Here is a 14,684-nt window from a genome sequence, read left to right as displayed (position 1 = left end):
TGTTAGCCAAAAGCATAATACCTCCCCCAGGCATATCTGGATTTTGATTAACAATACTTTTCTATAATCTTAACCTAAAGGACTCTCTAAATGGAGGAATTCCAGACAACCTGGCAAAAACAGGTTACCTGTATAGTAGGCCATGTATTAGACAAGTTTTGTGAATCAATATATAAAAATATACACACATATGTTTGTAACAATAATAGGTGCCTCCTGCATTGGACACTTTCGATAGATTATCCTCAAATCTTACAACAATCCTATAAAGTAGATATCCTTCACAGATGAAAAAAATGAATAGAGAAGTTTGGTAACTTTCTCCATCACACAGCTACCAAGGATTGGAATTGGGATTTAAACTTATCTGACTCTGAAGCTCAGGTCACCATGCTGTTTCAAGAGAACAGTTTTCTCTTAGCAAACAGACTGCAATGGGAAAGAGAATAAGTAAAATTTCCACACACAAAAATAGTGGGAAAAAATTCAAGTCACCCATTGTAGAGAATAATCTCCCAAACAACAATTTAATAACATGCACGCTCATCTTTAATACCTGTGGTCATATGTTGTGTTTTGTAGAAGGGAGGTTTATTGGTTTCATAATAGGCTTCATTTAATACATTTAGAGAGTGTCATAATGCACCTGGTGGCAAGATTAGATGGATTTCATTGGTCCCTTGAGGTGGATAGAGTCACAAAAGACTTTGGATTCCTTACTCTATTAAGAAAATTGTCCAGGTCCAAGATCAAAGATAGAAGAGTTGCTGGTACTCATTTTTCCAAGGATTGGTAGGGATAGGTGCAGAAATGAAGAACTGGAAGCAACTTGGGAATCTTGAGTGAGTTCAGTACTTCACAGGATCCTCAATGAATCTTTTTTCTTTCCTTTTTTTAAATTGGATATATTTGACATATAACCTTCACTGAGTTTTATAAGCACAGAACCTTACAGTTGGGAGCAATCTTCAAAATCATCTAGCTCAGTCATCCTTTTAAGAAAAGTACTGGAAATACCTCTGCAACACACCGGTCAAGGGATCACCAAGCCTCTGCTTGAATGTCCTAAACAGCAGGAAGTTCATCTGTTTACAAAGCCGCCTATTTCATCTTCAGATAGTTTTGTCTAATAAGAAGTTCTTCATATTGAGCTGAAATTTCTCTCTCCTAACTTCCACTCACTGATACTGATTCCAAGCTGTAAGACACCCCCCTAAACCAATGCCTCCCCCACAAGGCTTTTCTATCCAGATTACCCTTCTTGGTACTTTGCCCCCTGTAACCACAGGTAATCTTGGAATGCCACGGTAGGTTGGTCAGAGCCACTGAAAACCAACAGTCAGAAATGAGTGGTGCAAGCACAATGAAACAGAGCAGCGCATCTGATCTCCCCTCCTCTGCACTCCCACAGGGCCTGGAGTCAGCTCTCCACACTGCTGAGCTTCATTCTGGCCTTCACTGTTATCTGGATGGTGAGAGCTGGAAAGAGGCACTCTCCCTCTATTCAATCATCCTTGAGCTCTAAGGCTTTGATAATCCTTAGAAACCTCTTAGTAGAAACATCCCCTCAACCAGAAATCAGCATTAGCATCTACCCGACATGCTGAAACCACTCGTGACTGTTCCATGTTCCCCAAACCCAAGAGAACTGACCATTCCACTACTTGGTCTGCAAAGTCCTGCCAGAAAAAATACTGGCAAGGCTACGGAGGTCTTATCGCGAACAGAAGTGGATCAAATGTAGAAAAATTGTCTATCAGCCATCTTGCATCTTCCCTCTAAATCTCTAATTCAAAACCTCCCTTTCACTCACAGCCGTCCTGCAACCATTCTGCTTCCCTTCTATCTCCACCATCTGAGAACATCCTGACTTCTCAAAGCCATTTTATAGAGAGAGCCTCAAACGTGGGGAGGAACCAAACAGTTGAGCCATATGTCTACTGCCATGGGTATTTTGGACATTGTCAGTCAATCATAGTGTGGAGACATTTGTTCATGTTCCAGCTGTTCACAAAGGATATCCTTGGCAGCAATGACTGGATAGAAGGAATTCTTGTTGCACCCAACACATCTATATAAATTCTTTCTGATTATAAAAGACTTAAGTTGCAAACAACGTATCTATGCAACCCTAACACACTATTTTCTGGGGTTCTGTGTTGAAATCTGGTGAGATCCACTTACGGTAAGAACTTGGTATTGATGTGGGTACAAAAATTCACTACTAGGTAGTAAGTTAGCTTCCTATGTATTTGAGAAACTAATGAATGTCTGTCTGATGATTCAAGTTAAATTACATTTAATTGGAAGAAGACCAATGATTCCATGTTTTTTATTGTAAACAATCTATATATTCCCAATAAATTTATAGTAAAATAAGCTTTAAAAAAGCCAATGTCAAAAAAGGAAAAAAACCAGTAACTACAACAAAATATGTAATGAGGTTAATAACATATATGCTTGGCCTTAGAGAATTCTTACAAAATCAGTTGATTAAAACATTCTATATTAATGCTGTACATTTTTACAAAAAAAAAAGTTTCCAAAAGAAAAATAAGAATTAAACATTTATGGGACTTCCCTGGAGGTCCAGTGGTTAAGACTTCACCTTACAATGCAGGGGGCATGGGTTAGATCTCTGTTCAGGGAGCTAAGATCCCACATGCCTCAAGGCCAAAAAAACCAAAACATGCAACAGAAGCAATGTTGTAACAAATTCAATAAAACACTTTAAAAATGGTCCACATTGAAAAAAAAATCTTAAAAAAAGAATTAAACATTTATGACTGGAGTTAGTTGTAGTAAGGAATTGGACGTGGGTGTTTGACTGCTCTTTGTGCCTCCAAAATTCTGCAGAAAATTCTGTCTTCTTTTTAGTCCATCCAAAATGACTGAGTTATTAGATGCCAGACTCTGTGTCCTAAAGATATTAAAAATAACAGAATTATTGCCTTCAAAAGGGCCTGGATTTCTAACCAAGGCAAAATACCTTCATTTGTTACTTTGAAGGAGTACATTTACTAACAGGAACTAACTTATCAAATAAGTTAACCTTTAAAAATCTAAAGTGCTCTTTACATTTTAAAGGATTCCCAATGGCAACTCAATTATTTGACAGCTGCTTTCTAAGAAGTTCATATTCTCTGAACATCTGTTCTCGATCCAGTATCAAGTATATTCTAGGCAGAAACAATAAGCTCCATGAAAAACTCTTCTATACAACTAAAATGACCAATATCTTCTTGTATAATTTGTTTCTTTTTTGAGTAAGCATATGGAAAGGAAAAGCCAACTGTAATATTTTTCATATTGACTAGCGTTCCTTTCCTAGGAGCTGTAAGCGATGTTAGTCCCTTATCCAACACATCTGCCTTGCTTCAGCCAACTCACATTACTGGTTGGGCATCTTGTTTTTGACATTCCCCTTCTCCCACCTTGCCTCCTCTCCCTCACCTGTCCATTACATCAAGAGATGTCTCAAAAATGTGTCCTCCATAAATCTTTCCCACACAGCCCATCACTCTTCATAACTGCCAAAGAGATGTGGAATTAAGTGTTTATGCTTTGTTGTTGAGTTCAATTTGTTTATTGTTTGTTGGTCTCCTCAACTAAACTAAGCTAAATTGTAAGCTTCCTATAGGTAGCAACAACATCTTGTTCATCTCTGTCTCCCTAATCCTAATCCAATTACGGCACATAGTTGATGTCCAAATGTTATCTCCCCTCCCTTTTCCTATAAATGTCTTTAATGATTATAGTTATAAATCTTTCAAGAAAACCATATTATAAGCAATTTTTAAAAATTAAATTTCTCAAGATTTCTCAAATTTAAATTCTCAATTCATGTCAATTTCTCTTATCTGTTTTGGGTTTGTTTTTGGTTTTATTTTTGTTTTTGCCAGAGAGGAAAAAAAGGGAACCCATGGCTTATTGGTTTATACTGTTGTTTACCTCAAAGACAACATGTTTTGATACTTCAATGACTTAATATGAATTAAACTATTGTTTCAGGCAAAAAAATCTTGTTCCCCAATAAAAAAATGCAAACTTCCAGGAATTTAGCCTAAGTTATAAATAATTAGGAATGTCCACAAACATTTAGTAATAACAATTCACTGCAGATTGATTTATTATAGCAAAAAAACTGGGAATAATCTAAATGTCAAAGGAAGGAAAATAATGGTTATGTAAATAATACGGTCCACATAATGGAATACTAAGCAGCCATTTCAAAAAATGAGGGACTTCCCTGGCGGTCCAGTGGTTAAGACTCCATGCTTCCACTGCAGGGGGCACAGGTTCGATCCCTGGTCAGGGAACTAAGATCCCACATGCATGCTGCGTGGCACAGCAAAAAAAAAAAAAAACAAAAAAAACCCAATGAGCTGAAGGGAATTCCCTGATGGTCCAGTGGTTAGGACTCTTGAGCTTTCACTGCTGAGGACCCAGGTTCATTCCCTGGTCGGGGAACAAAGATCCTGCAAGCTGCACAGTGCAGTGCCCCCCAAAAAGCAGGATATATATGTACTGATTGCAGGATATCCATGATAAATTAAAAGAAAGCCACAGCTCTGTATGCTCTGTTGTTAGAAAATAATTATATTTATAAATGCAAGGGAAAACGTCTGAAAGAATATACGCCAAACTGTTAACAATATTTAGGTCACCTCTACGGAATAGGAATGGAAAAGGCTAGGGAATGGAGACTACCAGTTTTACTTTTTACATTTCTATATTACTGTTTAAAAAAGAGGTACACAATAATTTTATATAATAAAAAAACTAATGAAGATATATGCCAAATTTTAAGATGACTTTTTAGAAAACTATTTAATAACATGGGGGAATGTTCATTATATTCTATTGAAAAAAGCAACATGCAAAATAGTAACTACAGTATGAGCTCAACAGACAAAATATATAGATTCAATATGTTCAGACCAAAGTATAAATACACCAAATATAAAAAGATTTTTAAAAATATCTAGATGGTAGGGTGATTATAGATGTTTTTAAAAAACTACTTTTCAGTACTTTAAATGTTCTATTATGAACAAATTACTTTTATATGCTGAACAATGTTATTTAAACAAACTGGCATGGAAAATATTAGTGGAAAGTAGCCACATCTCTATCTCAACCTGTGTAGAACCAGGAATATAAGTGAAAACTTTCCAACCTTCAGTTCAGGAAGTGCTTGGTTTACGGTAGTCCCTTCCTATTTTTAGAAATAATTCAAGATTTAGTAGTAGTGGAACAGTCAAATCTTGGTTCACATTAAAAATGAACTCTATCCTATTATATAAGAGATTTCATTGTAACTTCATACAATTTATTCACTAAAGGCTGGTAGACTTGTATCATTATAAAAAATTTATTCAGGGGTCTCCCACAAGGTAACTCAATATGCCCTTGATTTTAATAATTCCCGTGGGATAGTGGCCAATCACTTCTATGTGCACTTACCGTGGAGAATCTATTCCACTATCTCCTGCCATGCTCTGATTTTCTGTTCCTTCCAAGTGACTATGTTCAGGTTGGACGTCCTGAGCCAACACTGGCATATGCGAAGTGTTGAATAGTTCTAACTTGTGTGTGAACTGTTTTCTCATTTCCTGATCCTGAGCACTCTGACTCCAGGTGGCTGGTTTCTTTCCTGTGTCACCAACAGGGTCTTGTAGGGTTTCAGCCTCCGAAGCACTTTTCCTTGTGCTGTAGTAATCAAATATACTTCCATCAGCAGGTGCTGAGGCCTGTACACATTTAGCTACGCTGGGTTCCTTTTCATAGTCAAAACCAGACTGGATCCCTAAATTGAGGACACAGTTTTCAGCAGACAGATTAGGTTTTTGGCCTTCACCGGGATTAGTAAGCAACCCAGTGGGCTTGTAATGTTCATTTCCTTTAAGCACCAGAGGCTCAAACCTCTGTATGTTGCTATTGTACTCAGTCAGAGACCTTTCGGTCACCTTTCGTTTTCCTAAGTGATTCCACTTGTTTCCCCCTGGAAAGGAAACTTGAATGTGGCCAGGCAGCATTTGAATTAAGTCGTCATTCTCAGAAAAGTCATCCTCATCTAGATACAATGAACTGCAGGCCCCATCCTCATCATCTGCTTCATTCTGATACAAGGCCTGGTCGTCATCAGAAAGTCCTTCATTTTCTAGACTCACAGTCTCTGCTTCCTGGATAAACGCCTTTCTCATCAGAGTTTCCTCTGAGTCTCTGTCTTGTCTCTCAGGTTGTCTCAAATGGTTTGCACCAACTGGGTAATCCAAAAGACCAAGATTTTGGAACTGGTGTATTGTTTCATCAACTGATCTACGAGCAGAGGATGCTTGGTCTAAAGAAGAGGAATCTTGTGATGGCAGGACATGCTGTGTTTCTTTTGTCTCTTCTAATGTGTCAAAATGAGAGTAGCTTTTCCTCGAGACTTCAGGGATTGCCTCATTTTCTCCACCATACACATCACATCTCAACGTGCTTTCCCTAAAGGAACAGCATTTACTATCATTTTGCAAAACACCACATTGAGAGTAATTGAAGAGGTAATCTCTAAAGTCATCACTGATAGGTTTGACAGTAGAGTGATTCACATAAATGGATTCTGCTCTCAGTTTATCATTACATTGTTCACCGTATGACTGTTTGGCTTCACTCTCAAAGACTCTTGAGGAATCCAAAGACCTTGCCCTTTGGAAAGGCTTTCCCTTTGGTCCAATCTGACTGGGTTTCAGATCACCGATCTTCTGCATGTTGTGCTCTTTGGTTATTGGGCTCCTTCGGTGAGAGAAACCCTGGAAAGGATTACTGATTCGCTTTTTGTAAATCAAATGGGAACCTAGCACTGATGGATTCTCACCAAGTGGTTTCTGAAGTTCTACTTCATTTGGGCTTCCAATTCCGGGGGTGGGCTGTGTAGCAGGGAGCTTGGGGTGTTTCTCCAGCCTAATGCTTCCTGGCTGAGGCCCACTTCCCTGACTCCTGGCTTTGTCTCTATCTCTATGGGAATGGCCCCGCCTTCGAGGCTTTACAGACCGGCCCTGACTTTTCTTAACTCCCACTTTTGAAGGATACTTATGCCTGAGTGTCAGCATATAAGTGGAAGTGCCCTGGCTATTATATTTTTTCTGTTCTTCGTATTTTTGCATTATGACAGTATGTTTGATTAAGTTGTCAACAGTTAAAATGGGATTAATTCGTTTGATTATCTCATGTTCAATGTCTCGAGGGATATTGTCCAAGTTATCTTCATCTCGGACGGGCCATTCTTCTGGTGGGAACTGGGCAGAGAAACTGCTGTGCTCTGTTCTGGACTTCTCCTTTCTGGATATACTGCGCCAGAAGAGGCTAAAGCCAAATTTCTTGGCTTTTTCTCTGTCTTTTGTGAATGGTAAAGGTTTGGCGCTGTCACAGACGTGATTCTCCTCAGACACTGAAACTGTTCGATTCTGTACCAAAGGTTTGGATTCCCCAAGACCTTTCCGGCATTTTCTAGTCACTTCTGCAGCAGCTGGTGGTTCCTGTATATACTGAGTGCACATATCATGGAAACACTGGCAAGAATGACAATGGGATATGGGGGCCGCATTTTCTTTGGCTAGGTCTGCACAGCTTTCCACGTTCACCAGGTATGTAATGGAAGTTGGCATCCGGGGACTTTCATCTGATAGGACTCTCTTATTCTCTTGGGGGGTTGTATTTGTAATGAAGTAAGTCTGAGGAGTAACTATGAAGTATCCTTCTCCAGTGTGATAAATCTTCCTTTCTTTAATGAGAGTTCCCAGAGTGGTATAGAGAATATCTTGAGATGGAATTGCAATGCCTAAAACAAATAAGCACTTTACACTGATACGTTCTGAATAAGAAACATTTTAATGAGTGAAATCAGTAACTCAGAAATGACCACACATTTGCTTGATGAACCCAGAGCTAACTGTAACACAATTAATATGTATAATTAAAATGTCAAAGAAGCATTAACAATAATCATAATTCAACTGACTAACAGAAATATAATTTCGTCTACACAAAGACATACGGCTAGGTTACCGGTTAAGCAAAGAAAAACATCTGTTCACTCAAACACAAACACCAAGTTATACAACCTCTTTATAAATTTAAATTGTGACTAAGGAAAGCCTTCTTGAGAGCAAACATGGAAGTTTTTGAAAACCAGTCTCATAGCTTAAACCTCAGTAAGAATCTAAAGAGAAAATGAAAATCAGTCTGTGCTTGGGTGAGGGCAAACTACGTAACATCTGGATTATGGTGGTTTTTCAAACTGAGAAGGTAACAATTTTAAAAGAAATTCCCTTTCTGAATAGCAGAGTTAAAAATTATATTCATATTATGAAAACAATGTTAAAAATGTGTAACACAAAGAAAATACATCAATATGTTAATATTGGTTTCCTTTGAGTAGTGGTACTATAAGTGATTACTTTTCTATATTTTCTGGATTTCTCTACAGTAAGCATATCTTATAATGGGAAAAACAAAAAAATACTCTTCTCCATTCATGCACTGGGATATCATGCACCTATGAAAAGAATGAGATAGATCGATATATGCTTATATGGAAAGATCTCAAAAACACATCTTTAAGTTAAAAAAAGGAAAGGTGCAGAGAGAATGATCCAACTTATTTTAAAAGGATACATATATTCAAATACAACTTATGAAAGTGTCCATGAGAAACTATAAATGACAGAAGATGTCACCTCTGGGAAGTAGCAATTTAAGAATAGGAGGCATCGCAGGGAGATCAGCTCGGTGCTTTGTGACCGCCTGGAGGGGTGGGATAGGGAGGGTGGGAGGGAGGGAGACGCAAGAGGGAAGAGATGTGGGAACATATGTATATGTATAACTGATTCACTTTGTTATAAGGCAGAAAATAACACACCATTGTAAAGCAATTATACTCCAATAAAGATGAAAAAAAAAAAAAAAAAGAATAGGAGGCACGGGCTTCCCTGGTGGCGCAGTGGTTGAGAGTCCGCCTGCCGATGCAGGGGACACGGGTTCGTGCCCCGGTCTGGGAGGATCCCACATGCCGCGGAGCCGCTAGGCCCGTGAGCCGCTAGGCCCGTGAGCCATGGCCGCTGAGCCTGCGTGTCTGGAGCCTGTGCTCCGCAACAGGAGAGGCCACAACAGTGAGAGGCCCGCGTACCGCAAAAAAAAAAAAAAAAAAGGAAATAAAGAATAGGAGGCAGGGACTTCCCTGGTGGTCCAGTGGTTAAGACTCGCACACACGCTTCCACTGCAGGGGGCACGGGTTTAATCCCTTGTTGGGGAGCTAAGATCCCACATGCCGAGGGGAACGGTCAAAAAAAAAAGGAGGCAGGGGAGAAATTGAATCTTCATTTTTTTCCTTTGCACTCCTTTCTACAGAGTCTGACTTAATAATTACCATAACAATTATTTTTGAAAAAGTTCATCTGGAAAATAAAAGAAATACTCATAAACTTGCTGATGCAGACCTTTTTCCACCGGGGCTCTAATACAAGGTTCTATAATAGAAAAAGAATTAGATATTGCCCAGTTTATGTGTTTAAGATGATTTATAAATAGAAACCAAACACATACAATGAACTAATAGATAAAAACTTGTTACGCTACCTGGGTAATGTTTCACCAAATGTTCCAATAGTGATTCCTGTGTTACTACAATCTGAGCGGCATTCATATCAGATACAGCACAGCAAAGAACTTCAGCCAAAGGTATAAACTGAGATTGAGCTATTGGATTCATTTGCACTGGAAAGACATCACCTAAATTGGAGATTTGAAAAAAAAAAAAAAAAAAAAGGTGATAAATTTGATATAGTATAAAATATTTGGAATTAGTGAATCAAGAATAAAGACTGAATATCAGGTGGAATTGCTTTTCTTTCATCAGTCTTTACTCAATCTGTTAACATTATATGCACAGTGATAGAAACTACAGAAGAAAAAGGCTTAGTTTATGATCTCTACTTTTAAGAAGTCTAATTGTCACTACTTTATAAGCAAGAGATAATAAGTTTCTATATGAAAGGCTCAAAGTGCTATTGGAGTTCAAGTCAGACAATGCTTATATGGCAATTCACATCTTTCAAAGCATTTTTTCATATTAGCTACCTGAGATAGGCACAGATAGGATTATTATTTCTTTATTTAAAATATATATAGCCATAGAAAGTTCAAGTAATTGTCCCAATCCTAAAAGAAAGTAAAGTGACAGAAATAGATCTTCTGACTCCTAATCCAGTATTTTTGTCATTCCACACTTTCCTGATTGAAATGATTAGGAAGTTCTGAAGAAGGAAAAGGCAGAAGTGATTTACAGTTTTCAAGAATACATGGAACAGGGGCTTCCCTGGTGGTGCAGTGGTTGGGAGTCCGCCTGCCGATGCAGGGGACGCGGGTTCGTGCCCCGGTCCGGGAGGATCCTGCATGCCACGGAGTGGCTGGGCCCGTGAGCCATGGCCGCTGAGCCTGCGCGTCTGGAGCCTGTGCTCCACAGCGGGAGAGGCCGCAGCGGTGAGAGGCCCGCGTACCACAAAACAAAACAAAAAAACAAACAAAAAAAACTACGTTTAAGAATACATGGAACAAAATCATGGAAGGAGGGAATCACAAGATATATAAGAGCATGGAGAGAGTTATCCTGGTTGGGTAGAGTTTAAGGATTATATCAGATCAAAATAGAAGATAAGACTGGAAATAGAAGACAGACTGTATTATCTTTCCTCTTTGCCAACATATAAAATTGTTCTTCTTAACCTGCCATTAATCAGGTTGAGTTTTAGATTCTGCTGGGTATCCAAGGGAACCCCTCAATTAATTGGAAATGAAGGACTAGGACTCAGGAAAGTGATTTGGGAATCAACCAATAAAGATGAGAGCTGAAGATAAGGAGTGAAATTAGGTAATTCCATGGTAGTCCAGTGGTTACGACTCCGTGCTCTCACTGCCGAGGGTCCAGGTTCAATCCCTGGTCGGAGAACTAATATCACAAGCTGCATAGCACAGGCAAAAAATAAAAAAAGATAAGGAGTGAAATTAATTCTTTTATTAGAAGAGTAAAGAAGAGAGCCAAGGAACACTTAACTGAGAGACTACCTACATTTAAGATGTAGTAGAAATAGGAACCCACAAAAGAGAGAAGGCACGATGATGAGGGTAGGAGGGAGAGAAGCAAGATTATGAGGAAAAGACTTCAAAATGAATAGCAGGGATTTCCCTGGTGGTCCAGTGGTTAAGACTCTGTGGTCCCAATGCAGGGGCCCCAGGTTCGATCCCTGGTCAGGGAACTAGATCCCACATGCATGTCTCAGCAAAGAGTTTGCATGCTACAACTAAAGACCCCACACGCTGCAGCGAAGATCCCACGTGCCACAACTAGGAGCCAGCGCAGCCAAATAAATAATAAAAAATATTTTTAAAAATGAAGAGCAAATTTACAGTGTCAAATGCTTGAAAGAGATCAAAAAGGTTGAGGGGAGGAGAAGAGGCAATTGGATTACTTGATTGGAACAAGGTGACCATTGGTGACTTTCAAGAGAACTGTTTTCATGGAAAGGAACAGAAATTAAATATCAGATTGGGGAATTCCCTGGCAGTCCAGTGGTTAGGACTCTGTGCTTTCACTGCCGAGGGTGCGGGTTCAATCCCTGGTTGGGGAACAAGCCACATGGTGTGCAGTCAAAAAAAAAAAAAAAACAGAGTGAAGGGAAGGGAGTTGGTGAGAAGAAAGTGAAGTTAATGGGTCTTCCTTCTAGAGCAGCGTTTGTCATCCTTGGCACTTTGGACGTTTGGGGCCAGATACAGGGTGACCAACCATCCCAGTATGCCCAGGAATGAGGGGTTTCCTGGGATACAGGATTTTCAGTGCTATAACCAGAAAGCTGAAGGCAAACCAGGATGGTTGGTCACCATAGCCAGAGAATTATTTGTTGTGAGGGCTGTCTTATGCACTGCACGATGTTCAGTAGCATCCTTGGCCTCCAGATGCCAGGAACACCTCCCACAGCTGCAGCAACCAAAAATGTCTCCAGATACTGCCAAATGTCCCTGAAAGGAAGGGGCTGGGGGTCAAAATTGCCCCAACTGTAAACCATGGTTCTAGACCATTTGTTGGAAAAATCTGATTGTGAAAGAGGAGAAACAGAACACAAACCAGAAAAAAAGTAGGATCAAGTGAATGTGAAATGTGTATGCTGTGATTTTCTTAAAAGAACATGTTTGCATATTTGGATACAAAAAGGAAGGGTTTAGTGGAGATGATGGAAATAATTCTGTGAGAAAGAAGACCAGTAAGACAGCAAGATCCTAAAGGAAGGGAAAAGGAAAGTGTATAAAAGGAACAGGTAGGGACTTTCCTGGTGGCGCACTGGTTAAGGATCTGCCTGCCAACGCAGGGGACACGGGTTCGAGCCCTGGGCCAGGAAGATCCCACATGCTGCGGAGCAACTAAGCCCGTGCGCCACAACTACTGAGCCCGCGTGCCTAGAGCCCGTGCTCCGCAACAAGAGAAGCCACCGCAAAAAAAATAAAATAAAATAAAATAAAAAAGAGAAGCCACCGCAATGAGATGCCTGTGCACTGCAACAAAGAGTAGCTCCTGCTCCACTCGCCGCAACTAGAGAAAGCCCGAGTGCAGCAACAAAGACCCAACTCAGCCAAAAATTAATTAAAAAATAAATAAAAGGCAATGGTGAAAGAACTATTGTTAGAAATGAGAAGGATATTACTTCATCTGAAACTTGAGAAAATAGAGGGTGGCAGAAGACCAGAAATATATTGAGGCATAGAAGGAAAAAAATATTAGCACAGCAAAGTCATCTGATCTCTGTAAAGTTAGGGAGAAAGAAAATAGCAATGGGAGGAGAAAAAATGGGAATGAGGAGGTGAAGAGGAGAAAGGGAGTTTGAGGGGTCATTCTCAGAGTACCCTAGGAAATTTTAAAATGAACACAAAGATTATGAAGGAGCCCTGAGTCTCAAGGTCACTTAAGTGTGGTTTCTGGCAGATGAAGCAATCTGGAATCGAAAAGATGGGAGTCAGGGAGGCCAACAGGGCTAAAACTTTAATGTGCATGTGAGAATCATCGGGCGATTGTGGTAGTGTGTAGAATCTGACTCAGAAGATCTGAAAATGAGCCTATGATCCTCCATTTCTAACAACCTCCCAGTTGATGTTCATGCTGCAGGTCTGAGGACCGCTCTTTGGAGACGTTAGGGTGTTAATGACAGCAGTGTTAAAGTAGCTAACCACTGAACAATAAATATGGTCCTGGGGCTGCATGGGAGTCAACTGTGGCCAGAGGCAAGCCAAAGAATTTAGAAAACTTGGCTATACCCTGCATTTGACTCTCCAGAGACAGTGAGGAAACCAATACATTGCACTGGTTGTTAAAGAGGAAGGAAAGTGACAGGACTGGCCAGGGGTAAAGGGTTGTAGCCAAAGATGGTAAGTGGCTCAGAGTACTTCGTGTATCTTCATGAAAGATAAAGGACTGCCATCAGGCAAGTGATAAGCAGTTTGCTGTTAAAGATCACATTGGTCTGTTCCCTTGTTTACCTAAGCTGCTCTATTTGGCAGGCTGGGGCATTTTTGACCTTGGACGGTCACAACACAGGGCAGAATTGCTGTCTGCTTTGTCAGCCAAGGGAAGGATCTCCTCTTGGCCTGCTTGCTGCTGTCCCACTGGGTGATGCTAAGATACCTACGGCATTCTGAGAAACTAGCATGAATGACTAATCAATCAGCATTTCAAAGGGCGGTGATAAGAGATGATGCTATGAAACTTAATGTCCAAGAGGAACGTTAACTGACCTAAAACTCAAAATCCTCCTAGAAACTCCACCTCTGAGCTAAGGGTAATAAGCCTTTCTCCCTATCTTCATTCCCTTTGCTTTTCTTTTTACCCTCCACATCTGAGATTTATTTTCTTCTCTTTCATCTCCCTCCTCAACCTGACAAAATACAGAATTAAAGTACAATTTCACATATTTTTATGCTTCTTAAACATAACTCTATGTGCTTCATCTATAACAAACTTATATAACTCTCTTCCCCATCTTCCAAGACAGTCTAAGTGACTTTTCTTGTATGTGATCTTAAATTGATTACCTGCCCCACTTCATATGGACTTAGAAGTCCTTAATTCAAAAAGGAGGGAAAAGTTCTTCTCTCCTAGAAAGATAAAGGCTAGAGTACTGGAGAAGTAGAGAGCAAAACCTAAAAAGGAGTTGCTCAACCACACAATACACACTCAAGCCTCACTGTATCTGTGGCCTAAACCCAGTCACTTTGAACTTTGAACTTTGAGATTGGCGTGTAGTGCAGGGGGGAGGACCAGAGACATTAAAATAAAGAGATGAGTGGCTAGAAAGTCAGTACATGTCTGATGTCCCTGCTGTGCCCCCTGCCAGTGGCTGCCCATTTCTGTGCAAAGGAAACAAGGAAGCTGTATGTACTAGGGTCCAGTAAGGGGTCTCCACTATGCCTCTGGGTCAGACCTAAAACAGCCCATTTTCTAGTTCAATCCTTAAGCTTAGTAGCAGGCTCAGTAGCTGTGGCGCACGGGCTTAGCTGCTCTGCGGCATGTGGGATCTTCTTGGACCAGGGTTCAAACCCGTGTCCCCTGCACTGGCAGGTGGATTCTTAACCACTGCGCCACCAGGGAAGTCCCTGCC

The 14,684-nt window shown here is 40.2% G+C and overlaps 1 protein-coding gene across 3 annotated transcripts in view; it reads right to left on the bottom strand.

The window, feature by feature from the left end:
- Positions 1-2,682: 2,682 nt before the first annotated feature.
- Positions 2,683-14,684, bottom strand: part of STOX1 (storkhead box 1) — a 51,338-nt gene continuing 39,336 nt past the window's right edge. Inside the window, exons 2-4 of one of the 3 annotated variants that reach the window (XM_032608503.1) lie at positions 9,622-9,774; positions 5,467-7,825; positions 2,683-2,920 (exon numbers count right to left, since the gene is read on the bottom strand). In XM_032608503.1, the coding sequence (XP_032464394.1) occupies positions 2,773-2,920; positions 5,467-7,825; positions 9,622-9,774 (2,660 nt within the window). In that variant the 3' untranslated portion in view covers positions 2,683-2,772. The remainder of the gene's footprint in view (positions 2,921-5,466; positions 7,826-9,621; positions 9,775-14,684) is intronic. The other 2 variants (XM_032608504.1, XM_032608506.1) reach the window with 2 other exon arrangements.

This window comes from Phocoena sinus, chromosome 16, assembly GCF_008692025.1.
Source record: "Phocoena sinus isolate mPhoSin1 chromosome 16, mPhoSin1.pri, whole genome shotgun sequence".
NCBI classification, from domain to species: domain Eukaryota; kingdom Metazoa; phylum Chordata; class Mammalia; order Artiodactyla; family Phocoenidae; genus Phocoena; species Phocoena sinus.
This window is presented reverse-complemented; position numbering and strand designations above follow the sequence as displayed.